The 26,370-nt window shown below is 34.3% G+C and overlaps 1 protein-coding gene across 1 annotated transcript; it reads right to left on the minus strand.

Annotated features, from left to right (window-relative positions):
* Positions 1–1,085: 1,085 nt before the first annotated feature.
* On the minus strand, positions 1,086–24,642 carry LOC145661979 (uncharacterized). The gene is made up of 3 exons (XM_081727323.1): positions 24,583–24,642; positions 3,313–4,173; positions 1,086–1,943 (listed from the first exon to the last, which is right to left on the minus strand). Exons 1-3 carry the CDS (start codon positions 24,639–24,641, stop codon positions 1,448–1,450), a joined length of 1,416 nt encoding a protein of 471 aa, XP_081583449.1. The 5' UTR covers position 24,642; the 3' UTR covers positions 1,086–1,447.
* Between the last annotated feature and the right edge of the window lie 1,728 nt (positions 24,643–26,370).

Below are 26,370 nucleotides of genomic sequence, written 5' to 3' on the forward strand. Positions count from 1 at the left end.
TTGAAACATATATTCCATTTTTCGATGTTTCTACCCGCCAGAAGAGCCGTGTGTCGAGTCACGAAGATTATCCAATCCCAACAATGGCGAAAAAGCAAACGTCTGCAAAGAAAGTTATGTACTCTGCTTTCTTTCGGAGTATAGGCTTAGTAAAGCCAATTAAGCTTGAAGAGCAACGTACAGTTACAGCCACCTGGTACACCACAAAATGTTTACCTGCAGTGCTTGAGTCAGTCAGGATTCGCCTTACTCGCCAGATTTGACCATATGTGATTTCTGGTTGTTCTTTAATCTAATATATATATATATATATATATATTACGTGGTCGACGTTTCACGACGGAGGAAGAGATCGATGAGGCAATTCATACCTTTTTTTTTTTTTTTTTTTTTTTAGAGCATTCGCGAAGGTGACTGGTTTCAAGCCTTTCATTTGTGAAACCTTCGGTTACAAAAGTTCATTGATGTATGTGGGGATTACTTTGAACATAAATAAACCCATTTCCATCACACGCCTTTTAGTTCTCTTGTATCTCAAAATATATAGTGTGACCCTCGTATTTAAGGTTTTATGGTATGAATGGTCAAGTAAAATTATTTGTAATTTATTTTCTGCAAATTGTTTCTTTTTACTATTCATGTGAGAACCAAATTCAGATACGGAGCGCCGAAGAGAGAAATCTAATTTGTTAAACTGGGGGGGTTCCCAGAGTCAAACAATTATAATAATAGTATCGGTTCTAAAAGGGACATGAAACTTAAAACCAATAAAGATTTCAACTGACTTTAACTTTTATTTATGAAGTTTATTACAAATATTTGAAATTGTAGTAGCTAGATACAGTATGATGTGTCCAGACTTATTTCTTACAAGCAAAGGGATTCACTCTCCATTGCTTCAAAAATTAAAAAAACCTAGGAGGTTTTGGCTTTAATTGTTTCAATTTATTAACGTTACATAGTATAAATTATTTCTTATTGTTATTGTTGGAATACACTATATAGTGGAACTATGTTACAAAATTATAAAGATTTTATATTGACAACAAATTAAAAAAAAATAACTAATGTGTTAGGTGCACAAATTTGGTCCTCTATGGAGAATGAAACCGAGTTCATATACAACAAAGGACTACCAGACGTTTCTAGTACGTACATGGCTTGTTTACAAATTTTTTCGAAAAACTGTGAAGACCATTCTCATTCTTAACGGTTCGAATACTCATGTGATCTTAAATGTGGAAAAGAATGTTAGAAGGGAAGTGAGATAATTGTTTTGTTATTTATTGTATTCTATTTATATTTTAAAATTACTTTTCCATAGTCATTTAATAGAAATAATTTTATTGAGTTTTCGATGTGCTATTATACAAAACAATAAGAAAACACAACAGACAGTAAGTACAGTGTTATTCTTTAATTTTTTATTGTAAATGAAATGATCTATCTATTGATTGGTTCTAAAGGTAACGGCTCCATTAGCAGGCACTTGCTGGAATGTGTAAGATGCTCCTCCAACTCTAACTTGTACATCCTGTGCTGAATTATCATTGTTATTGAACACAACGATACCAGTGGTACCATCAGGATTTTCAAAAGCAACAGAAGTCAAAGACCCATTGTCTCCAAAGCTTGTTGGACTTCCAATACGAACAGCCCCAGAGGACGCAGCTTTGTTCATATGGCCTATAACATGATACTCAATATTTGTTTCAAAGTGACTGTCATCTGAATATAAAGTGATGACTCCACGACACCCTTTGCAACCTCCTCCGTCATAGGTTGGTCCCCAATTCTCGTTCAACACTATGTTCCACAGAATTCCATTCAAAGCTCCATGTTGAACTTGACGAATGAAATAAGTACCAAGCATATACTTGAATACACCTGGCCAATTGGTATCCCACATTGTACCACTGAACTCAGTGACGTAATAGTTGGCACTGAAAGGAAGATAATACAAATGTAAGAGAAACAAATATCCATTATGAGTAATTATTGTTTTGATTCATATGTACCTAACGGATGGAAGGATGCAGAGGAAACTATTAGATATAATAAGATTCTGTAATTAGGTTGAATTAAGAACTTGTAACTTAAATAAAGTGCTTGATCAATTTATGGAAATTGTTATACGACTTACTTTTCTATTTTCTTTGCCTGAGTTACAGCATGGTACTTTGATTGTCTCGTCGCCAAAAATATATCAAAATTAATATATTTTAAATAACAACATTTAGGTTGTACCAGGATAAAATGAAATAAAAAGAGGCACATTAAACCAACCATGAACTAAATTAAAAGCCAAACCTCAACTATTTTTAGATGAAATTTATTTATATAGAAACCCCTTGACTTATATAAGTAATATGTTTTGTAAATCTGTATAGAACTTGAATTTCACGTAAATCGAATTTGTAATGTAATTTCGTAAGAAACGGTGTTATTATTATTATTATTATTATTATTATTATTATTATTATTAGTAGTAGTAGTAGTAGTAGTAGTAGTAGTAGTAGTAGTAGTAGTAATAGTAGTAGTAGTAGTAGTAATAGTAGTAGTGGTAGTAGTAGTAGTAGTATTTGCATACATAAATATTTATGTATACTATACTGAGAAAATGGCGGAAAACGAATTTCTTTGTAAAATTAAAAACTGATGCTTTACAGGAACCATGCCATTTATTGAGCTGAAACTGACGTTGAGATATATGCTCATTATTCTCTTCATTATGACACCAGCAAGACTACAATACATAGTTCGCTTAATAAGATATACCATAAAATGATCACCAAACCTTAAATTTTAATTTCTGTTTAAAATATTGTCTAAATATAAGACATCAGTCGGTCGATATATAACATTGAACGGAACAAGATAACATACGTCATGTATACTTTTCGAAAAAATCGAAAAAAAAACTAACTTTTGTGGCGTTAAACTATGTCGTTAGTTACCAATAATAATTGAGTTGTTAGTTCGTTAGAATCTTATTTATGTACTGTATACGTAACAAAATACGCTGTTAATGTAACAGATTGTATCAATTGTTGGTTATCTTTTCCTAACTGTGACATACACACACATACTCCTTTACGCACAATATACATAAATACATTTTTAAAAAGATTGTCTCATCTCTAAATGTAAATATTAATAGCCGCTGTAAAAATAAATCAATAAATTCCTTTTCAAACAATACTCTTAAATTAATGCCGTTGGATGATTGCATAAAAATTCTAACTTCATTATACTTCTTTAGCTATTTTTACTTTAAAACCCAAAATATTATTAATAATAGTAATAACTTACTCAGGGTGAGCTTGAAGAACAGTCAGAGCAGCATCTGGATAATTCGGCTCATAGCCATGATAAGCAAACCCATCAATATATTGCCTGGCTTCGTTATCATTCAGCACGTTTATTGGGTAGTCAGTGTGATCCCAGTTAAAATCCCAAACAACTATTTTAGTATCAAGTCCAGCCTCCCGTAACTTAGGTCCTAAAATTCTAATAAGGGTGATTTCCTGATCCTCGTAAAGTAACATACTGGGGTAATCTACTTCCAACAAAGGTTCATTCTGTAATGTTATGGCATCAATATTAATTCCCTGATCCCGATATGCTTGTAGAAACTTCACAAAGTATGTAGGATATAAATCATTATATTTTGGATCAAACTGACCACGTTCAATGTAGTTGTTATACTTCATCCATGCTGGCGAAGACCATGGGCTTGCTATGATTTTTAAGTCTGGGTTGATTTCTTTGGCACGGTGTATTGTTGGAATCACAAATTCAAGATCAGCATCAATACTAAACTGATTTAGAGTTACGTCGTATGCATCACAGTACGTGTAGGAATATCCTCTAGCCATGAAATCAGAAGTTCCCATTGGAAGACGAATATAACTAATACCGATGCCTGATGTTGTATTAAAGAGTCTTTGTAATAGTTCTTCTCTGTGTTCACTGTAGTGAATCAAAAACGCCGCAGAGTTCGTCAAAGCAGCACCAAACCCGTACATTGTCTGGTGTCGCTCTGAAGGATTAACTTCTAAGACAGCCGCTCGAACATCTTTCCGATACTCTGGACTAAGGCATCCTTGTCTTTGTCCGGCATTAGGATCGCTATATTGGTCATTAGGATTTGTTACCCAGTACTCCAATTGCCTGTAGAGAAAGATCAAAGGTTCTCATTAGGTACAAATACATTACTAATATTTTCCGGATTTGATGATTTTGTAAATTTTCTATAGTGCCAGTAATCTAAAAATAAGATTATGCTGTAAAATAAATAAATAAATAAAATCATATGCGGAGTTTAATGGGTGCTAGTAGTAACTGTTTCTTATCCTGTCCTGAATTAAATGTGTCAAGAAGTGTGGTATACATAACTCCTTACAACTCCTTGAACATAACAAGAATGATACCACCTTTCTACAAATTGCTGAAAAAGAATCATATCTAATGTTCTGATACACTGGAAGATTTGTACACAACGTACAAAACGGTTAAAAGTGCAAAATGAAAATGGTTTATTTCTACGAAGAATGCATGGATTTAGTTAGTTCGTTAACATCTGCACATGTATATGGAAAGTATTATACTTCAATAGAAAATCTTTTGAAACATTATCCAAGGGAAAACAAAAAATCTCATAAAGATCCTAATATATATATATATATATATATATATATATATATATATATATATATATATATATATATATATATATAATGCATTTATTGAAATTTTGTATGTCGAAGGAAACATCCGTGAGAGATAAATAACATGGATGAGCTATATACTAAGCACATTAAGATTTAGACTTTGAACGTTTAATGGCCGTACTGTTGAACTTTATCATACTAGATAATACTACTGGTCAATAACAGATACTTGAAGGCATGTTGATAGTTAATTTTAGCACATTTAATATAGTAACGTTTCCCAGTAATAATCTAATTTCAGAAAATGTGTGGAATAAACTCCGTTTGTAAAATACTATATGAGATTTAGATTTTTATCATTCAAGTAATTATCTAAGATTCACATATCACACTCATTTGTAAACACTTTTGACAAATGAATGTCACCACAAGAACCTCACGATTATTCCTAGGAATGAAGGAATTACTTGCCGATACACTAGTCCTTCAGGGTTTTAAATCAATAATAGTAAAATAGTGTGTAGACTAAACTCAGAACTTAAAACATGATATCACTTCACATACAGTAAATTGATTAGATCTTCAATGTTTTCAATTTTTAATTCAAAATGGGTGGGATATATTTTGGAAATAGGTTTAGAATTTAGGATTTAGATTTCTGGGTTTCGGCATTTATAGCCATGTTAGCCCGTCACGTTTTGAGGGATGACATCCATCGACGAGCACAGTGTCCGGACAAAGGGAAGGAAGAAAGGAAGGAAGCGGCCTGTACCTGTTTGTTAGATACCATCCCAGCATTTGCCTGGTGTGAATGAGGAAAACCCAGAAAACATCATTCAGGATGGCTGGCCTGAAAAGACTTTTTGCAGTTTTACGACCTAGTGATCTCACCGGGAATCGAACCCGGGGACCGCTCACAGCGAAGGCGAGAGCGTCAGCGACTACGCTACGCGGGGCCACTTTGGAAATAGGTGTGTGGTACTTAAAGACAAAAGTAACTTATACCTTCGTACCCTTCAGTGTGTAAGAGACACTGAGCATTCATTAGAGAGTCTACGTTAGTAGTAGGGACCCCCGTATGCCCGATTTGACCTTGAACTCATTTTTGTGACGTCATAGGTCAAAGGTCAATGACCTTGGCCCGGGGTCAATGACCTAGGGGTACCTAGGACCACCCCCTCTAAATTTTGGCAGGGGTACCTTGGCCCACCCCCTAAATTTTGGCAGGGGTACATAGGACCACCCCCTTAAATTTCGGAAATTGCCAAATCTAAAAATTTGGTATGGTAGCCTAGGACCATAGTATGTACCTCTATTAGTATTGGGTGTCTATGTCGTTCCCTTTCATGGGTAAAAAATTGCCAAAAATTCAAATTTCGGAGGTTTTTGACCTAATTTATCCCCTTGGATGAGGTGTTATTACCCTATATGGTTATATGGGCGTATACAGGGGTCCATTACCTTTCATAAGACATGGGAATATTAATGCACCCCTTGAAAAATTTGGGAGGGGTACCTTGGCCCACCCCTTAAATTTTGGAAATTGCCCAATTTAAACATTGGGTATTATAGTATAGGACGCTAATATGGATCACTATAAATTTGGGTGGTCCACCTCGTTCCCTTTTAGGGGTACAAAATTGCCAAAATATAAACGTAAGCAATACGTTGTACCACGTGTTTTGTTTCGACCTAAGTTATCCCTTTGATGAGGTGTTATTACCCTATATGGTTATATGGTCATGTATAGGGGTCCATTACCTTTCATAAGACATGGGTATATTAATGCACCCCTTTAAAAATTTGGGAGGGGTACCTTGACCCACCCCTTCATTTTTAGAAATTGCCCAATTTAAACATTTGGTATTATAGTATAGGACGCTAATATGGATCACTATAAATTTGGGTGGTCCACCTCGTTCCCTTTTAGGGGTACAAAATTGCCAAATTTTAGTACAACCACGTGTTTGGTTTTTAACCTAATTTATCTCCTTGGATGAGGTCCTATTACCTTATATGGTTATATGGTCATGTATAGGTGTTCATTCCCTATCATAAGACATAGGTACATTGGTGCACCCCTTTAAATTTTTAGGAGGGGTACCCTGGCCCACCCCTTCAATTTCAGAAATTCTCCAATTTAACCATTTGGTATTATAGTACAGGACCTCATTATGTATCATGATAAATTTGGATGGTCCATCTCGTTCCCTTTCATGGATACGAAATTGCCAAATTTAGGTACAACCACGTGTTTGTTTTTTGATTTAATTTATTCCCTTGGATGAGGTCCTATTACCTTATATGGTTATATGGTCATGTATAGGGGTCCATTTCCTATTATAAGACATAGGTACATTTTTGCACGCCTTTAAATTTTTGGGAGAGGTACCTTCGCCCACCCCTTTAATTTTGGAAATTGTTCAATTTAAACATTTGGTATTACAGTATAGGACCCTAATATGGATCACTATAAATTTGGGTGGTCCACATCGTTCCCTTTTTAGGGGTACAAAATTGCCAAATTTTAGTACAACCACGTGTTTGGTCTTTTGGCCCAATGTATCCTCTTGGATGAGGTCCTATTACCTTATATGGTTATATTGTAATGTATAGGTGTTCATTTCCTATCATAAGACATAGGTACATTGGTGCATCCCTTTCAATTTTAGGAGAGGTACGTACCTTGGCCCGCCCCTTAAATTTTTAAGCATTCGGTATTATAGTACAGGACCTTAATATGTATCATGATAAATTTGGATGGTCCACATCGTTCCCTTTTAGGGGTACGAAATTGCCAAAATATAAACGTAAGCAATACGTTGTACCACGTGTTTGACATTTCGACCCAATTTATCTCTTGGATGAGGTCCTATTACCTTATATGTTTATATGGTTATGTATAGGAGTCTATTCCCTATCATAAGACATAGGTACATTTGTGCACTCCTTTAAAAATTTGGGAGGGGTACTTTGGCCCACCCCTTAAATTTTGGAAATTGCCCAATTTAAACATTTGGTATTATAGTACCGGACCTTAACATGTATTATTATGATAAATTTGGGTGTTCCACCTCGTTCCCTTTTAGGGGTACGAAATTGCCAAATTTTAGTACAACCACGTGTTTGGTCTTTTGGCCCAATTTATCCTCTTGGATGAGGTTCTATTACCTTATATGGTTATATGGTTATGTATAGGGGTCTATTCCCTATCATAAGACATAGGTACATTTGTGCACTCCTTTAAAATTTTTGGGAGGGGTACTTTGGCCCACCCCTTAAATTTTGGAAATTGCTCATTTTATATATTTGGTATTATAGTACCGGACCTTAACATGTATTATTATGATAAATTTGGGTGTTCCACCTCGTTCCCTTTTAGGGGTACGAAATTGCCAAATTTTAGTACAACCACGTGTTTGGTCTTTTGGCCCAATTTGTCCTCTTGGATGAGGTCCTATTACCTTATATGGTTATATGGTCATGTATAGGGGTCCATTACCTATCATAAGACATAGGTACATTTGTGCACTCTTTAAATTTTTTTGATAGGGGTACTTTGGCCCACCCCTTAAATTTTGGAAATTGCTCATTTTATATATTTGGTATTATAGTACCGGACCCTAACATGTATTATGATAAATTTGGGTAGTTCACCTTGTTCCCTTTCATGCGTAAAAAAATTGCCAAATTTTACTACAACCACGTGTTTGGTATTTTGGTTCACCCCTTGGATGAGGTCCTATTACCTTATATGATTATATGATTATGTATATTGGTCCATTCCCTATTATAAGACATGGGTATATTGATGCACCCTTTAAAAAATTTGGGAGGGGTATCTTGACTATCCACTCAGTTTTAGAAATTGATTAATATAAGCATTTGGTATCTTCGTACAGGTCTTCAATATGTACCACTATAAATTTGGATGGTCCACATCGTTCCCTTTCATGGGTAAAGAACTACCAAAAATCAAATTTCGGATGTTATTGACCCCTATTTAATACGTTATATGGTTTATTACCTCTATATGTTTATGTTCTCTTTTAAATTTGGGAATTATCAAATAACAAAATTCGGTAAACGTTTTCTAGGACCCATTGGTATTCCTCTTATGGCCAAATATTCAAAATTTAAAGGTTATTGACCGGCTTTATTATTGAATAAGTACAGGATTTATTACTTTTTCATAAGACACAGGTGTATTTGTGTACCAATCTTAAATTTTGGGAGGGGTACATTTCTTATTGTCATATCAATAATTGGTAATTGTTCTTTGGGTAAATCATTGTGATCACGTGATCAGTTATTGACCTATGATGGGATTAGGAGTCCAGGACATTGGTACATTGAAACTTTGTAGGATAATTTGAGAATGCGTCATTGGTATTGATTATTACAGCCAAATATAAACGTAAGCAAGACGTTGTACCACGTGATTGACCTTGATGAGGTAGTGTACAGGGATACATAGCTAACCTTATTGAAACTTATGACTCATAGTCTTAAGGGAATACATGCTACAACACTGGCAAAGTTATTGTTGATGCAATTTGATTGGCTGATCACTATCTTTCGTGCAATCTGATTGGTTGATCACTATCTTTCGTGCAATCTGATTGGTTGATCACTATCTTTCGTGCAATCTGATTGGTTGATGAGTTTTAAATCTTTGCTGTATTCAGTTTTAAGTTTTGTTTTACATTTAAAAATCTTGTTTTCGTTCAACATTTTGCACTCAATGATAAATATGATCAAAACCGTTTATTTGTTAATCGAATAGTTAAAAACCGGATAAAGTTTGACGGTTAACCGTGAAACGTAAAAATTTTTTTAGTTTGAAAATTTTTTGTTTGAAATTTTTTGTTTGAATTTTTTGTTTGAGAATTTTGTTTGAAATTTTTTTTGACAACTTTTGTTTCAAAATTTTTTGTTTAAAATTTTTTTGTTTGAAATTTTTTTCGTTTCAAAATTTTGTTTGAGATTTTTTCGTTTGAAATTTTTGTTTGAATTTTTTTTCGTTTGAAATTTTTTGTTTGCAAATTTTTGTTCGAAAATTTTGTTTAAAATTTTTTGTTTGAAATTTTTCGTTTCCAAATTTTTTGTTTGAAATTTTTTGTTTCAAAATTTTGTTTGAAATTTTTTTCGCTTCAAAATTTTGTTTGAATTTTTTTTTGGTTTGAAATTTTTTGTTTGAATTTTTTTTTTCGTTTCAAAATTTTGTTTCAAAGATTTTTGTTTGAAATTTTTCTTTCAAAGTTTGAGTTGACATTTTTAAAAGTTTGTGCACTTATTAGTAAAGAACTGGAACTGTTTAGAACAAAGACCTTTGACAACATTATGGTGCAATAGTACACGTCAGAACTTGATAATGCAACGTCATCAGTTTTGCATCATCGTTCGAGTTAGTATTCATGATAACGTCATCATGGCTACTTGTCTGAAGTTTCTAAACACACGTCATGTGATAAAATCATTTACCAAGATTACTGATTTACAACAGAATGTACCTTATAGAATCTTAGCTAGCCAAATGATCCCTACAAAGTTTGGATTAAGAATCGTAGTGAAGCTTGAAAATGATAAGAATATAATTTTACCAGCAAGATATTTACCCATGGAAGCATCAAAACAAGAAGAACTGCTGCGTTTCTTAAATACTGGATCTGTATCTTTATGTTACAAAGGATTCTTGGGTCGAAGTCATCAACTTGAATTTAGTACACAGCCAGATTCGTCAGCCATTGTGATGAAATCATGAATCAGCACATTTCTTTCCAATGACGTCAGCTGTAGTTGTATGAATTTGGTTGGTCGGCATGACGTCAGCAACTGTGATGAAACCATGAATTCAAATGTCAGCACATTCCTTTCCAATGACGTCAGCAATAACTATAAATCAACCAATACACTGTCATCCCACGAAATCATTTGAGCAGGAGGAAAGATGTGTACTTCTAACGATAAAGAGTTCGTCTTCGCAAGCTATTATCCAATAAATATATTTCAAACAAAACATGTGATGATTGGTATCAGTGCTAGAACATTTGAACCTGTGATTCGATTGGGCAAAGCAGAACAATTTGGTGTACAACTGACCTGTGAAGAATGGCACGAATCGACCAAATGAACGATGAGCTAAATGTGACCATAGTCAAATCATTAGGCTCAAATCATGAAGTGGTGCTGCGTACAGTCCTCGAAGAGAAGATGGTGTTGTTACGTAAAAAGAGTACATTCCATGTCCCTCGCAACATGGTGTATCTAACACAAACGGAATGGAATAAATTCATCAGCGTATTTCAGTGTGTGAAACATGCAGTGGAAGTGTGCAACAAAACAAGTATATTCCTGAAAAAGTACTATTTTGAAAAATGTGTTATGCATATTGTACAACATGTATCTAGATATTGTGATGGTTGTCAATATCGTTCGTGGGTGCATACCTGTATTGATAAACAGTTTATTTGTGATCAAATGGACATTGAGTTTCCACCAATTGATATTGCATTAGACCTTAAAAGACTTCAATTGGAATTAAAATTATATGCTAAAGACAAACTAGTGCAAGAAGTTCAAAATACATTGTATCGACAATATCCAGAACCACTATCTGGTATGGATGTATGTGGAGTGTAATAAAATGATCCATTTCAATGAATTGTGTTTTTTCATTTCAAGTACAACCCTATGTTCTGACGTGCACCATAATGTTGTCAAAGGTTTTTGTTCTAAACAGTTCCAGTTCTTTACTAATAAGTGCACAAACTTTTAAAAATGTCAACTCAAACTTTGAAAGAAAAATTTCAAACAAAAATCTTTGAAACAAAATTTTTGAAACGAAAAAAATTCAAACAAAAAATTTCAAACGAAAAAATTTTGAAACAAAAAATTTCAAACAAAATTTTGAAACAAAAAATTTCAAACAAAAAATTTGGAAACGAAAAATTTCAAACAAAAAATTTTAAACAAAATTTTCGAACAAAAATTTGCAAACAAAAAATTTCAAACGAAAAAAAATTCAAACAAAAATTTCAAACGAAAAAATCTCAAACAAAATTTTGAAACGAAAAAAATTTCAAACAAAAAAATTTTAAACAAAAAATTTTGAAACAAAAGTTGTCAAAAAAAATTTCAAACAAAATTCTCAAACAAAAAATTCAAACAAAAAATTTCAAACAAAAAATTTTCAAACTAAAAAAATTTTTACGTTTCACGGTTAACCGTCAAACTTTATCCGGTTTTTAACTATTCGATTAACAAATAAACGGTTTTGATCATATTTATCATTGAGTGCAAAATGTTGAACGAAAACAAGATTTTTAAATGTAAAACAAAACTTAAAACTGAATACAGCAAAGATTTAAAACTCATCAACCAATCAGATTGCACGAAAGATAGTGATCAACCAATCAGATTGCACGAAAGATAGTGATCAACCAATCAGATTGCACGAAAGATAGTGATCAGCCAATCAAATTGCATCAACAATAACTTTGCCAGTGTTGTAGCATGTATTCCCTTAAGACTATGAGTCATAAGTTTCAATAAGGTTAGCTATGTATCCCTGTACACTACCTCATCAAGGTCAATCACGTGGTACAACGTCTTGCTTACGTTTATATTTGGCTGTAATAATCAATACCAATGACGCATTCTCAAATTATCCTACAAAGTTTCAATGTACCAATGTCCTGGACTCCTAATCCCATCATAGGTCAATAACTGATCACGTGATCACAATGATTTACCCAAAGAACAATTACCAATTATTGATATGACAATAAGAAATGTACCCCTCCCAAAATTTAAGATTGGTACACAAATACACCTGTGTCTTATGAAAAAGTAATAAATCCTGTACTTATTCAATAATAAAGCCGGTCAATAACCTTTAAATTTTGAATATTTGGCCATAAGAGGAATACCAATGGGTCCTAGAAAACGTTTACCGAATTTTGTTATTTGATAATTCCCAAATTTAAAAGAGAACATAAACATATAGAGGTAATAAACCATATAACGTATTAAATAGGGGTCAATAACATCCGAAATTTGATTTTTGGTAGTTCTTTACCCATGAAAGGGAACGATGTGGACCATCCAAATTTATAGTGGTACATATTGAAGACCTGTACGAAGATACCAAATGCTTATATTAATCAATTTCTAAAACTGAGTGGATAGTCAAGATACCCCTCCCAAATTTTTTAAAGGGTGCATCAATATACCCATGTCTTATAATAGGGAATGGACCAATATACATAACCATATAATCATATAAGGTAATAGGACCTCATCCAAGGGGTGAACCAAAATACCAAACACGTGGTTGTAGTAAAATTTGGCAATTTTTTTACGCATGAAAGGGAACAAGGTGAACTACCCAAATTTATCATAATACATGTTAGGGTCCGGTACTATAATACCAAATATATAAAATGAGCAATTTCCAAAATTTAAGGGGTGGGCCAAAGTACCCCTATCAAAAAAATTTAAAGAGTGCACAAATGTACCTATGTCTTATGATAGGTAATGGACCCCTATACATGACCATATAACCATATAAGGTAATAGGACCTCATCCAAGAGGACAAATTGGGCCAAAAGACCAAACACGTGGTTGTACTAAAATTTGGCAATTTCGTACCCCTAAAAGGGAACGAGGTGGAACACCCAAATTTATCATAATAATACATGTTAAGGTCCGGTACTATAATACCAAATATATAAAATGAGCAATTTCCAAAATTTAAGGGGTGGGCCAAAGTACCCCTCCCAAAAATTTTAAAGGAGTGCACAAATGTACCTATGTCTTATGATAGGGAATAGACCCCTATACATAACCATATAACCATATAAGGTAATAGAACCTCATCCAAGAGGATAAATTGGGCCAAAAGACCAAACACGTGGTTGTACTAAAATTTGGCAATTTCGTACCCCTAAAAGGGAACGAGGTGGAACACCCAAATTTATCATAATAATACATGTTAAGGTCCGGTACTATAATACCAAATGTTTAAATTGGGCAATTTCCAAAATTTAAGGGGTGGGCCAAAGTACCCCTCCCAAATTTTTAAAGGAGTGCACAAATGTACCTATGTCTTATGATAGGGAATAGACTCCTATACATAACCATATAAACATATAAGGTAATAGGACCTCATCCAAGAGATAAATTGGGTCGAAATGTCAAACACGTGGTACAACGTATTGCTTACGTTTATATTTTGGCAATTTCGTACCCCTAAAAGGGAACGATGTGGACCATCCAAATTTATCATGATACATATTAAGGTCCTGTACTATAATACCGAATGCTTAAAAATTTAAGGGGCGGGCCAAGGTACGTACCTCTCCTAAAATTGAAAGGGATGCACCAATGTACCTATGTCTTATGATAGGAAATGAACACCTATACATTACAATATAACCATATAAGGTAATAGGACCTCATCCAAGAGGATACATTGGGCCAAAAGACCAAACACGTGGTTGTACTAAAATTTGGCAATTTTGTACCCCTAAAAAGGGAACGATGTGGACCACCCAAATTTATAGTGATCCATATTAGGGTCCTATACTGTAATACCAAATGTTTAAATTGAACAATTTCCAAAATTAAAGGGGTGGGCGAAGGTACCTCTCCCAAAAATTTAAAGGCGTGCAAAAATGTACCTATGTCTTATAATAGGAAATGGACCCCTATACATGACCATATAACCATATAAGGTAATAGGACCTCATCCAAGGGAATAAATTAAATCAAAAAACAAACACGTGGTTGTACCTAAATTTGGCAATTTCGTATCCATGAAAGGGAACGAGATGGACCATCCAAATTTATCATGATACATAATGAGGTCCTGTACTATAATACCAAATGGTTAAATTGGAGAATTTCTGAAATTGAAGGGGTGGGCCAGGGTACCCCTCCTAAAAATTTAAAGGGGTGCACCAATGTACCTATGTCTTATGATAGGGAATGAACACCTATACATGACCATATAACCATATAAGGTAATAGGACCTCATCCAAGGAGATAAATTAGGTTAAAAACCAAACACGTGGTTGTACTAAAATTTGGCAATTTTGTACCCCTAAAAGGGAACGAGGTGGACCACCCAAATTTATAGTGATCCATATTAGGGTCCTATACTGTAATACCAAATGTTTAAATTGAACAATTTCCAAAATTAAAGGGGTGGGCGAAGGTACCTCTCCCAAAAATTTAAAGGCGTGCAAAAATGTACCTATGTCTTATAATAGGAAATGGACCCCTATACATGACCATATAACCATATAAGGTAATAGGACCTCATCCAAGGGAATAAATTAAATCAAAAAACAAACACGTGGTTGTACCTAAATTTGGCAATTTCGTATCCATGAAAGGGAACGAGATGGACCATCCAAATTTATCATGATACATAATGAGGTCCTGTACTATAATACCAAATGGTTAAATTGGAGAATTTCTGAAATTGAAGGGGTGGGCCAGGGTACCCCTCCTAAAAATTTAAAGGGGTGCACCAATGTACCTATGTCTTATGATAGGGAATGAACACCTATACATGACCATATAACCATATAAGGTAATAGGACCTCATCCAAGGAGATAAATTAGGTTAAAAACCAAACACGTGGTTGTACTAAAATTTGGCAATTTTGTACCCCTAAAAGGGAACGAGGTGGACCACCCAAATTTATAGTGATCCATATTAGCGTCCTATACTATAATACCAAATGTTTAAATTGGGCAATTTCTAAAAATGAAGGGGTGGGTCAAGGTACCCCTCCCAAATTTTTAAAGGGGTGCATTAATATACCCATGTCTTATGAAAGGTAATGGACCCCTATACATGACCATATAACCATATAGGGTAATAACACCTCATCAAAGGGATAACTTAGGTCGAAACAAAACACGTGGTACAACGTATTGCTTACGTTTATATTTTGGCAATTTTGTACCCCTAAAAGGGAACGAGGTGGACCACCCAAATTTATAGTGATCCATATTAGCGTCCTATACTATAATACCCAATGTTTAAATTGGGCAATTTCCAAAATTTAAGGGGTGGGCCAAGGTACCCCTCCCAAATTTTTCAAGGGGTGCATTAATATTCCCATGTCTTATGAAAGGTAATGGACCCCTGTATACGCCCATATAACCATATAGGGTAATAACACCTCATCCAAGGGGATAAATTAGGTCAAAAACCTCCGAAATTTGAATTTTTGGCAATTTTTTACCCATGAAAGGGAACGACATAGACACCCAATACTAATAGAGGTACATACTATGGTCCTAGGCTACCATACCAAATTTTTAGATTTGGCAATTTCCGAAATTTAAGGGGGTGGTCCTATGTACCCCTGCCAAAATTTAGGGGGTGGGCCAAGGTACCCCTGCCAAAATTTAGAGGGGGTGGTCCTAGGTACCCCTAGGTCATTGACCTTTGACCTATGACGTCACAAAAATGAGTTCAAGGTCAAATCGGGCATACGGGGGTCCCTACTACTACGTTTCTAATGCTAATAAGCGCGGTTAATCTTATATAACATCAACAATTTTCTATCCCCATAAAAATAAATAAATAATGAGTTGTCAATAAAGCCATATAGATAGATACATATGTGTTTGATTTAATTCCAAATGTTGACAAGACTTTTCGAAGAGAGTTTACGTTGGCATTTTAAAAACAAGACTCCTACATGTATAAATTGTAGAATTTGAGAGGTAGGAGGGGAGTTTTATACTTAACTCCAATTGTGGTATCACATAAAGAGTTGCAACTTAATGTTAATACGAAAAGAGCTCATATAATATTACATAAACTGTAAACTGTGTGTATTCCCATAAGAACGATTTCTGATACTTTGTAGTAATTTTTCAGAAAGAAAGAACTGTTGTCTTCTTACTGATGAATTATTGGCAGCATCGAACTGAATTAAGAATTCTCAATTCATTTCTTTCTTCATTTCGGGAAAATTATGCCATACTTTCTCTGTGTCATTATGGATGTCAAACGGTTCAGCACGTAGTAGAATGTGCTCTTATGTTTTGTTCTAATAAGTTATATCTTCTAGAGTGAGTTCTTTAGTCAGTTCGTAAAATGGATGTTTATAAATATCTGTGAGTATTTTATTGACAATAGAATTATCTTAATCTTTTGTTCACGAATATTTCAGTGGATCTTGTTGCGGAATTTGTTGAGTGGCAAATCATACTAATCTTGCCATTTACTCGGTTTACAGTCATATTTTGAACATAAATCTTTTGAAATTCCCTATTTGTCCTTTAGTAAATAGAGTGTCAGTATAAAAAGCAAGCACTGAAACATAATTTGATCCGAAAGGATAATCATTCTGTAAAAGGAAAGAAAACTGAATGAAATTGAAATATACGGTCCAATAATTGTCGAGCCAGAGTTCATTAGAAGGATAGTAAGCAGAGAATAGTAATTTGCGTAGTGTTTAAAATAAAAGTACGTAATCATTTTGTTGTAAGACTAAGGTCCAGAGGGAGAGAGTAGGAAATATGTGAGTCATTTATTTGTTTGTTTAACTATATAAGATTTTGTACGTTGGCATCATTAGTTTGAAATATGAATTATCCAAGGCTAATACGTGTGATATTCTTGTTGTTCTAAAGATATTCCTATTCATACCAATCGAGTTTCGTGCTTTATAATTTTATATCAGGACGTTGAATGTGTTACGCTTAGTAACAGTGGACTCATTGTACTCTCGTATATGTATTTATTTGTTGCGTATTGAACTTTGGTACTTTTGCTTTACGCAGTTTGGACATAGCCAACTACGTTCCTACTAAGTAATATTTTAAGACGTTCTTCTCTTTTTGCCCAGTGTCTTAAATCAGGCATGTGCAAGTAGGAACAGGGAGTGGGCCAACCACAGAGGACTTACTGGCGTCGAGGGCAATACGAGACAATGTACAAAATTTTCACAAGAAGGGCCATATTCAATTTATAAAATCGTTCGTAGTACACTAATATCACAGGAGCATAAAAACTGTTATAACGGTAACCAAAATATTTACTTACCTAAGGAAAGCAAAAAATCTATTTATTTACCATTTTTTAGTGGCACACTTGACCAGTCTCCAATATTTGGTGGCACACTCCGCATCAAAAAAATTGCGACACCTAACGCCGTGCAGCTAGACCACCCAATACACACCTTCTTATCCCATAATCGTGTCTGGTAAAGAGACCCCCTCTCTCTCCTCCTTTCTTCTCTCCATAACTAAAATTAGCTAACAACATGAACGCAATTCTAATTTCAAACTACACATGCATTAGTATCGATGAAATGAAATAACAAAATCGAGACGAAACAAGATTCATAAGTTGATTTAGGGAGAAACTAAAACACACACAATGAAAAATTGAAACAAATAAATGTATATTACACAGAGGTTCAGAAATGAGCCACTAAGAGAGAGAGAAGGTGAGAGAAAAAGAAAAGGAAGAATAGATGAAAATATGGAATTTTAAACTTAGTAAGAAAACAACCTAACATTATAAAGTTCCGTTACCAGAAATCCAACTGTAATATAGTAATAACGTTACTCTTATATTTTTTCAGAATTATTCGAATATACAGAGGATGCTTGAAACATTCATTAAGACACTTTCAAAAAGGAGAGCATACTCAATTTCCAGTAGAACTGTAGATATCACAGACACATCTAAGATAATGTCAACAGTTTAACACATGCTTTGTTTCCGCGTGGTTCCGTTGTAAATTCGGTAGGGTTCATTCGACGTACCGATGTGAACTACATTCCAATAAACCCAGTAGGTAGCGTAGGTCATTTCTTCCATTCCAGACTACTAATGCAAAGTGAACAAAAAAAGAAAAAACGAAAAGAAAAAGAAAGAAAGAAAGAAAGAAAGATAAAATTGAATGAGTGCTATTTTACTCGTAAATTTTTATCAAAAATATCCTATATTAAAAGTCCAAACCGTATCATTATGAAAAGTTAGAAATGTTCAAATGGAAAATTGGATGTTCCTTATAGATGTAACAAACCTTGAATGTTTCAAATTTCAAAATGAATAAAACACATTAAATTATAGGATGGAAACAAATTTGTGTCGAAATAGTATAAATAAAATTTTGTTTTCAAATAACCAAAGAGGTTGCCATTCTCTAGTCTTTTCCGAAGATTTATCTGTTCCGAACATCCAGCATCACTTTCATCTCTTGCGGATATAACATTGTAATTTGCACAGATAGAATGAACACGCTAGATCTCAAACGGATCACAGTGTCAGTCGGATGATGTTGGTTACCTTATGGATCACCACTTAAGTCAGGATTCAAAGCCGTAGTGACCCGGTAATTCGACTGAGACTCGGTAACCCATATGATAAAAAAGATATTTTGCTTTAAACAGTATTTCTTTCAGAGATGACCAGGACTGGAGATGTTTACCCCAGAGCACAAAAACTCGACGCTGAAGTTGGCAGTTAATTACATTTTCCAGACCAGGTATATCGGTCTCTTGCTCCGTTTTAACTTTGGACAGGCACACGCACATGAAGTGCGTGTGTACGTGCGAAAGAGGAGAGAGAAGTGAAAGATACAAAAACAGGATAGGGAAACGTCAAGAAAGAGAGAGAGAGACGAGTATAAATATGAAACATACTTATCATTACAGTGTATGATGAAGAACACACACACTGTTTATTCGAATTCTCGCCAGTGATGCTTTGTAAGTTCCCCAACAGAAGATAAATCTCTGTTTGCAGCCATTATTTTATGCGAAAAATTTATATTATCTGACGGGGAATCGAACCTAAATTTTCTGCTTGGAAGTCTGGTACTTTACCACTACACCACCGATTGCTATACCCAAACTTTCTCCAACAAATGCTGTAATATTTCTTTCTGAAACCGATAACACGAAAAGAGTTTACTGCAGATCAACGAAATGTTTCGAATGTCCTGGTAAATCCCTTGCCCTTTCCCAACCAAAATTCGTAAATCGTCTCTATCATGATAAAGGTGTTTGCTTCCACATTCTTAAGCATTGTACGTCTAATATGAGAAATTTATTCTTCACTATCACTTTGTAAATAATGCAAGGAGGTTGTGAACAGGATTCGAACCTACGCTGGACAGCCGTAGTAGCCGTAACTCCCTTACGTTACCGCTACACTACCATGCCACCTTAAGTTGACATCGAAATTTTACTTATTTTAGCGTTGATCTTTGGGTCGATCAAGCTTCTTCCTGTAAGGTTATTTGCACCTAAGTGCACAACGAAATTCATTTATTCGATGACCTAGAGAGAAATTACTGCCCACTGGTAAAGCAAACAACATACAATCCAGGAAAAATTACAGAAATAAAAAGATATTATGCAGTAATTTCACTGTGCAGATTCAAAAGGACGCGAATAATAATAATAATAATAATAATAATAATAATAATAATAATAATAATAATAATAATAATTATTATTATTATTATTATTATTATTATTATTAGTAGTAGTAGTAGTAGTAGTAGTAGTAGTAGTATTACTAGCATCAATTGGCCGCTTAGCTGGACTAAATTGAGAAAAAATAATAATATGCTCCGTTATTCAGTCACTTTTTCTATCACTAAAGCGCACTTTGATATCGGTCATTTTCGATAAATTTTATATTTACCACGTTGCGGAGCACGGCATCTTTAGTGTCATTGTTCATCTCAGCCACCCGGAAAACTATGAATTCGACAATGATGTTGGTTATTTTGATCATTTTTATATGTCTTCCCCTCCTCAATGTTGCGGGGGGAATTTGGATTTAAACAGCATGAGATGTGTCACTGTTCATCTCAGCGAATCCAAAAATTATAGATTCGATACTAATATCGGTCATTTTTCATTCTCTTTTAAATGTTCCTCTTCTTCCCCGTTCCTATAGCTACACCATAAAAAGCATATGAGGAAATCCATCTCGGGTTCGAACTTCATCTAGGTTGAAAATTTTATCGAGATTGGTACGGTGGATCAATTCTCTCTCTCTTTCTCTCTTTCTCTCGCTATATATATATATATATATATATATATATATATATATATATATATATATATATATATATATATATATATATATATATATATATATATATATATATATATATATATCCTTCCCATTCTCTAGTTCTAGCGTCAAAGTGAAATAATAAAAACCATACCAGGCCCGAACCTTATCTATGTTAAAAATTTGATACGCGTGGCTCTTCCCCCTCTCCTCCTCTTCCCTAAGTTTTACCGTCAAAGTGATAAAATCTACTCCAGGCTCGAACTTCACCCATGTTGAAAATTTCATGCAGATCTGTCCGGTGGCTCAAGACTTCTTAACAAATTAACATAGTCACTTTTATTTTTATTTGCATTGATTTTTATATATCTCCCCGTTCTCCCCCTTCCCTACATTCCTTCATCAAGGTGAGATGGTTAAAACCATTCCATTCACAAACGTAATCTATGTTGCAAATTTCACCCAGATTGGTCGTTTGATTCAAAACTTATTCAGTTTTCTTTATTTTTTATATTTTTTCATTCTCGCCCTCCCCTAAGTAACACCATCCAAACGAATAGATAAAAATACTCCCAGGTCCGAACATTATAAATGTTGAATATTTGATTGAGATCGGGCGGGTGGTTCAAGAGACTATAAGTCACAGTCACTTTAATTTTATAATATAGATTATTATTATTATTATTATTATTATTATTATTATTATTATTATTATTATTATTATTATTATTATTCGCGTCCTTTTGAATCTGCACAGTGAAATTACTGCATAATATCTTTTTATTTCTGTAATTTTTCCTGGATTGTATGTTGTTTGCTTTACTAGTGGGCACTAATTTCTTTCTAGGTCATCGAATAAACGAATTTCGTTGTGCACTTAGGTGCAAATAACCTTACAGGAAGAAGCTTGATCTATCCAAAGATCAACGCTAAAGTAAGTAATATTTCGATGTCAACTTAAGGTGGCATGGTAGTGTAGCTGTAACGTAAGGGAGTTACGACTAGTACGGCTGTCCAGCGTAGGTTCGAGTCCTGTTCACAACCTCCTTGCATTTTTTTACAAAGTGATAGTGAAGAATAAATTTCTCATATTAGCCGTGCAATGCTTAAGAATGTAGAAGCAAACACCTTTATCATGATAGAGACGATTTACGAATGTTGGTTGGGAAAGGGCAAGGGATTTACCAGGACATTCGAAACACTTCATTGATCTGCAGTAAACACTTTTCGTGTTATCGGTCTCAGAAAGAAAATATTACAGCATTTGTTGGAGAAAGTTTGGGTAAAGCAATCGGTGGTGTAGTGGTAAAGTACCAGACTTCCATGCGGAAGATCAAGATTCGATTCCCCGTTAGGTAATACATTTTTTTCGCATAAAATAATGGCTGCAAACAGAGATTTATCTTCTGTTGGAGAACTTACAAAGCATCACTGGCGAGAATTCGAATAAACAGTGTGTGTGTTCTTCATTATACACTGTATCATATTTATTCGTCTCTCTCTCTCTTTCTTGACGTTTCCCTATTCTGTTTTTGTATCTTTCACTTCTCTCTCCTCTTTCGCACGTACACACGCACTTCATGTGCGTGTGCCTGTCCAAAGTTAAAACGGAGCAAGAGACCGATATACCTGGTCTGGAAAATGTAATTAACTGCCAACTTCAGCGTCGAGTTTTTGTGCTCTGGGGTAAACATCTCCAGTCCTGGTCATCTCTGAAAGAAATACTGTTTAAAGCAAAATATCTTTTTTATCATATGGGTTACCGAGTCTCAGTCGAATTACCGGGTCACTACGGCTTTGAATCCTGACTTAAGTGGTGATCCATAAGGTAACCAACATCATCCGACTGACACTATGATCCGTTTGAGATCTAGCGTGTTCATTCTATCTGTGCAAATTACAATGTTATTCCGCAAGAGATGAAAGTGATGCTGGATGTCCGGAACAGATAAATCTTCGGAAAAGACTAGAGAATGGCAACCTCTTTGGTTATTTGAAAGCAAAATTTTAATTATACTAGTTCGATACAAATTTGTTTCCATCCTATAATTCAATGTGATTTATTCACGTTGAAATTTGAAACATTCAAGGTTTGTTACATCTATAAGGAACATCCAATTTTCCATTTGAACATTTCTAACTTTTCATAATGATACGGTTTGGACTTTTAATATAGGATATTTTTGATAAAAATTTACGAGTAAAATAGCACTTATTCAATTTTATCTTTCTTTCTTTCTTTCTTCCTTTTTCTTTTCGTTTTTTTCTTTTTTTGTTCACTTTGCATTAGTAGTCTGGAATGGAAGAAATGACCTACGCTACCTACTGGGTTTATTAGAATGTAGTGTGCGTCGGTACGTCGAATGAACCCTACCGAATTTACAACGGAACCACGCGGAAACAAAGCATGTGTTAAACTGTTGACATTATCTTAGATGTGTCTGTGAGATCTACAGTTCTACTGGAAATTGAGTATGCTCTTCTTTTTGAATGTGACTTAATGGATGTTTCCAGCATCCTCTATATATTCGAATAGTTCTGAAAAAATATAAGAGAAACGTTACTTCTATATTACTGTTGGATTTCTGGTAACGGAACTTTATAATGTTAGGTTGTTTTCTTACTAAGTTTAAAATTCCACATTTTTATCTGTTCTCCCTTTTTTTCTTCTTCTCTCACCTTCTCTCTCTCTTTCTCTCTCTCTCTCTCTCTTTATGTCTCTCTCTCTCTCTTTCTGCCTCATTTCTGAACCTCTGTGTAATATACATTTATTTGTTTCAATTTTTCATTGTGTGTGTTTTAGTTTCTCCCTAAATCAACTTATGAATCTTGTTTCGTCTCGGTTTTGTTATTTCATTTCATCGATTCTAATGGATGTGTAGTTTGAAATGAGAATTGTGTTCATGTTGTTAGCTAATTTTAGTTATGGAGAGAAGAAAGAAGGAGAGAGAGGGGGTCTCTTTACCAGACACGATTATGGGATAAGAAGGTGTGTATTGGGTGGCCTAGCTGCACGGCGTTAGGTGTCGCAATTTTTTTGATGCGGAGTGTACATTCTATATGGTAGTCCGGAAGTGGGCGTACCCCCCTTTAGTTTCAACAGTATAGTGTTAGTTATGGTAGAATGTCTATGCACAGTTATCTTGAAGTCTTAAGAGCATTAAGAGTCATAAACATCGGTATGATCACCATCCATGTCGTAACACAGCTGAATTGTGGGCCATGTTCTCGCAGATGTTTTGCGAAGATATTCCGGAGTCACGAGCAGAAAACAACAGAAAACAAATAAACATGGATAGGAATGTTGCCAAACAATGTTACCAAACAACTCCAAGCAATGTTACCAAAGAAATATGGGTAAATCCTAAAATCGTCAGAAAACATCAATTAGGGGTACACCCACTTCCGGACCACGCTGTACATTGGATGTTCCAACGCGAAGGATATTTTCAAGTCGGACATCATTTATCTAAGAAAAAAATTTCAGCACAGTTTAAGAGATTACGTATGAACTTTATTTTCAATAACGAGTTTGGCGGGCCGGGTTAAAGGGCTCAGCGGGTCGAAATCGGTTCGAAGACCGGATGTTGCACATGACTATCTTAAATAGTGTTCAAATTGAGTGATTAAGTCACTCATTTTGTTGTTGGGCAAATCATTTTGATTATGCTTCAGGTGTGAGAAGGTTTCGTGAGTATTCAGGAGTAATAATATGTTCGTTTAATTGGTATGCTGTAAAAAGCTTATAGACTAGTGTAATAATAATAATAATAATAATAATAATAATAATAATAATAATAATAATAATAATAATAATAATAAAGAGGCAGCTTACCCACTGGGACAAGCACATAAAGCAGAGTGTACCAACGTCAGAAGCCAAAGAACCCTCATTGTTTGCTGATCCAACAGTTTAACAACAATTATACCTTTTTATAATAAGACTATTAAAGATAAAATATCGAATTAAGTGGTATTGCCGGAAATGATATTATGAACACCACTTAAGTATAGTGAGGAAAGTATGACATTCGGTTAAGGTAAATCTTTTTATCAGGCGATATATATAGATTGTGTTTTTTACATTTGTTTCTAACAAGGGATTTATGTTTTGATCGTAAGAGTTTTTACAAGTGACTGACTCAACAACTTATTGTGTACAATCGACAGTGAAACGTGATATTTGGAACGTATTGGATCTATCTGGATAAAACTAACAACAAAAATAACAATTTATTCTTTTGTGCCTTTTTGCCTTTGTCTTTTAAATGGGTACAAAAACATCATGATGGTTTAGAGCGTATGCTATCGGCTCAAAATTAATCACATAGTTTATCCTAGTTACAATTGTGAAAAGTTTAGGTAAGATTACTAAATTACCTGTTTTTTCTGGGTACTGCCAGTTTTCGAGCCGTTTTTTGCCCCCCTGAATTATCCCTTAAAAAAACTAAATATTCTAATACCCATTTTACTGATGTAGTAAACTGCTTGTTTTTCTTCAGGTCCAAGAAGCAAGAACAATACATAATTGTTACACTTTGTTGTGTATAGTTCGTGTTTCTATTCCTCCTTATAAATAGCCACTTCTTCGGTTACAGAAATTGATATCAATATAAGACTACTAGACGGCTTTTCTGTCCTTGTCCTGACTTTTTGATATTTGGCCTAGAAGGGAAAAAATGTTGCTGGTAGGAAAAGTGGTGGGATTACAATTATTGTAATAAGTTCATATCTGGAATCCCTTAAGGTTAGAGACATGAAATGTGTTGTTTGAATCCTCATTTAAAATAATTAAATATGTGCTTAATCATTTTTTGATATTTGTCTTACAAGATAGGAAAAGAGGTCAGAAGGAAGACGAGATGGACTTGCAATTGGTATAATAATATGGCTGTATCTCGTAATCCCTTACGGTTTCAAACATGAAATTCAGTGTTTGGACTTCTCATCTAAAATAGAGTTTGACCTTGAATGGAAGAAAAAAAGATGGAGTGCTTCCCTAAGATGTTCGTACGAGACGTTCTTATTTTATGTGATACTTTGAGTTCAGACCAACTCTATATGAAAGGTGTAGAAGGAAAAACCTAAAATATTGTCCATACTAACACATGAGGGCATTTGCTAATTGTAGTTAAAATCATATATCGTTATAGACATGATGTGATGTGATTATAGTAACAAATGTCTATAAATAACATAATACACCTTTCTTCTCCGAACAATTGGTGTGGTATGGCGCAATTCTAATATCTATGCAACCACTCTTCTTATGGCTCCATCCCAATATTTAACATTCTTCATGGTGTCCTCCCAAAGATCTGTACCTTAATAGAGACCAATGAATTCTCATATTCTCTTGTGCTTTCACGTGGCTACCTCTAATCGACATCAATTTCATTACATCATAACAATGAACAACTGATAATAATTGTAAAACATAAATCATTATTATCATAAGGTTACCAAACATTTTTTCACTGAATCCGAGGTAACTATATCCAAGGGTGTAGCCACTTTTGGTGAACCGCGTGAATACGTTAAAATAGTTAAAACAATTCAAATTAATAATCTAATTTGTACTCTCATTTGCCTAACTGGATGCACATAGTTGTGAATTTATCAT

This window comes from Thermobia domestica, chromosome 10 (assembly GCF_964235325.1).
Source record: "Thermobia domestica chromosome 10, izTheDome1.hap1.1, whole genome shotgun sequence".
Classification (NCBI taxonomy): domain Eukaryota; kingdom Metazoa; phylum Arthropoda; class Insecta; order Zygentoma; family Lepismatidae; genus Thermobia; species Thermobia domestica.

What these genes read in the sequence shown, in the direction of transcription:
- LOC145661979 (XM_081727323.1), bottom strand. Translation starts at nt 24,641, where the DNA reads ATGAGGGTTCTTTGGCTTCTGACGTTGGTACACTCTGCTTTATGTGCT. An exon ending in TTATGTGCTTGTCCCAGTGG is followed by an intron (nt 4,174 to 24,582) that starts GTAAGCTGCCTC and finishes CTTTCTCTACAG; the next exon opens with GCAATTGGAGTACTGGGTAA. An exon ending in GTTCTTCAAGCTCACCCTGA is followed by an intron (nt 1,944 to 3,312) that starts GTAAGTTATTAC and finishes TCTTCCTTTCAG; the next exon opens with TGCCAACTATTACGTCACTG.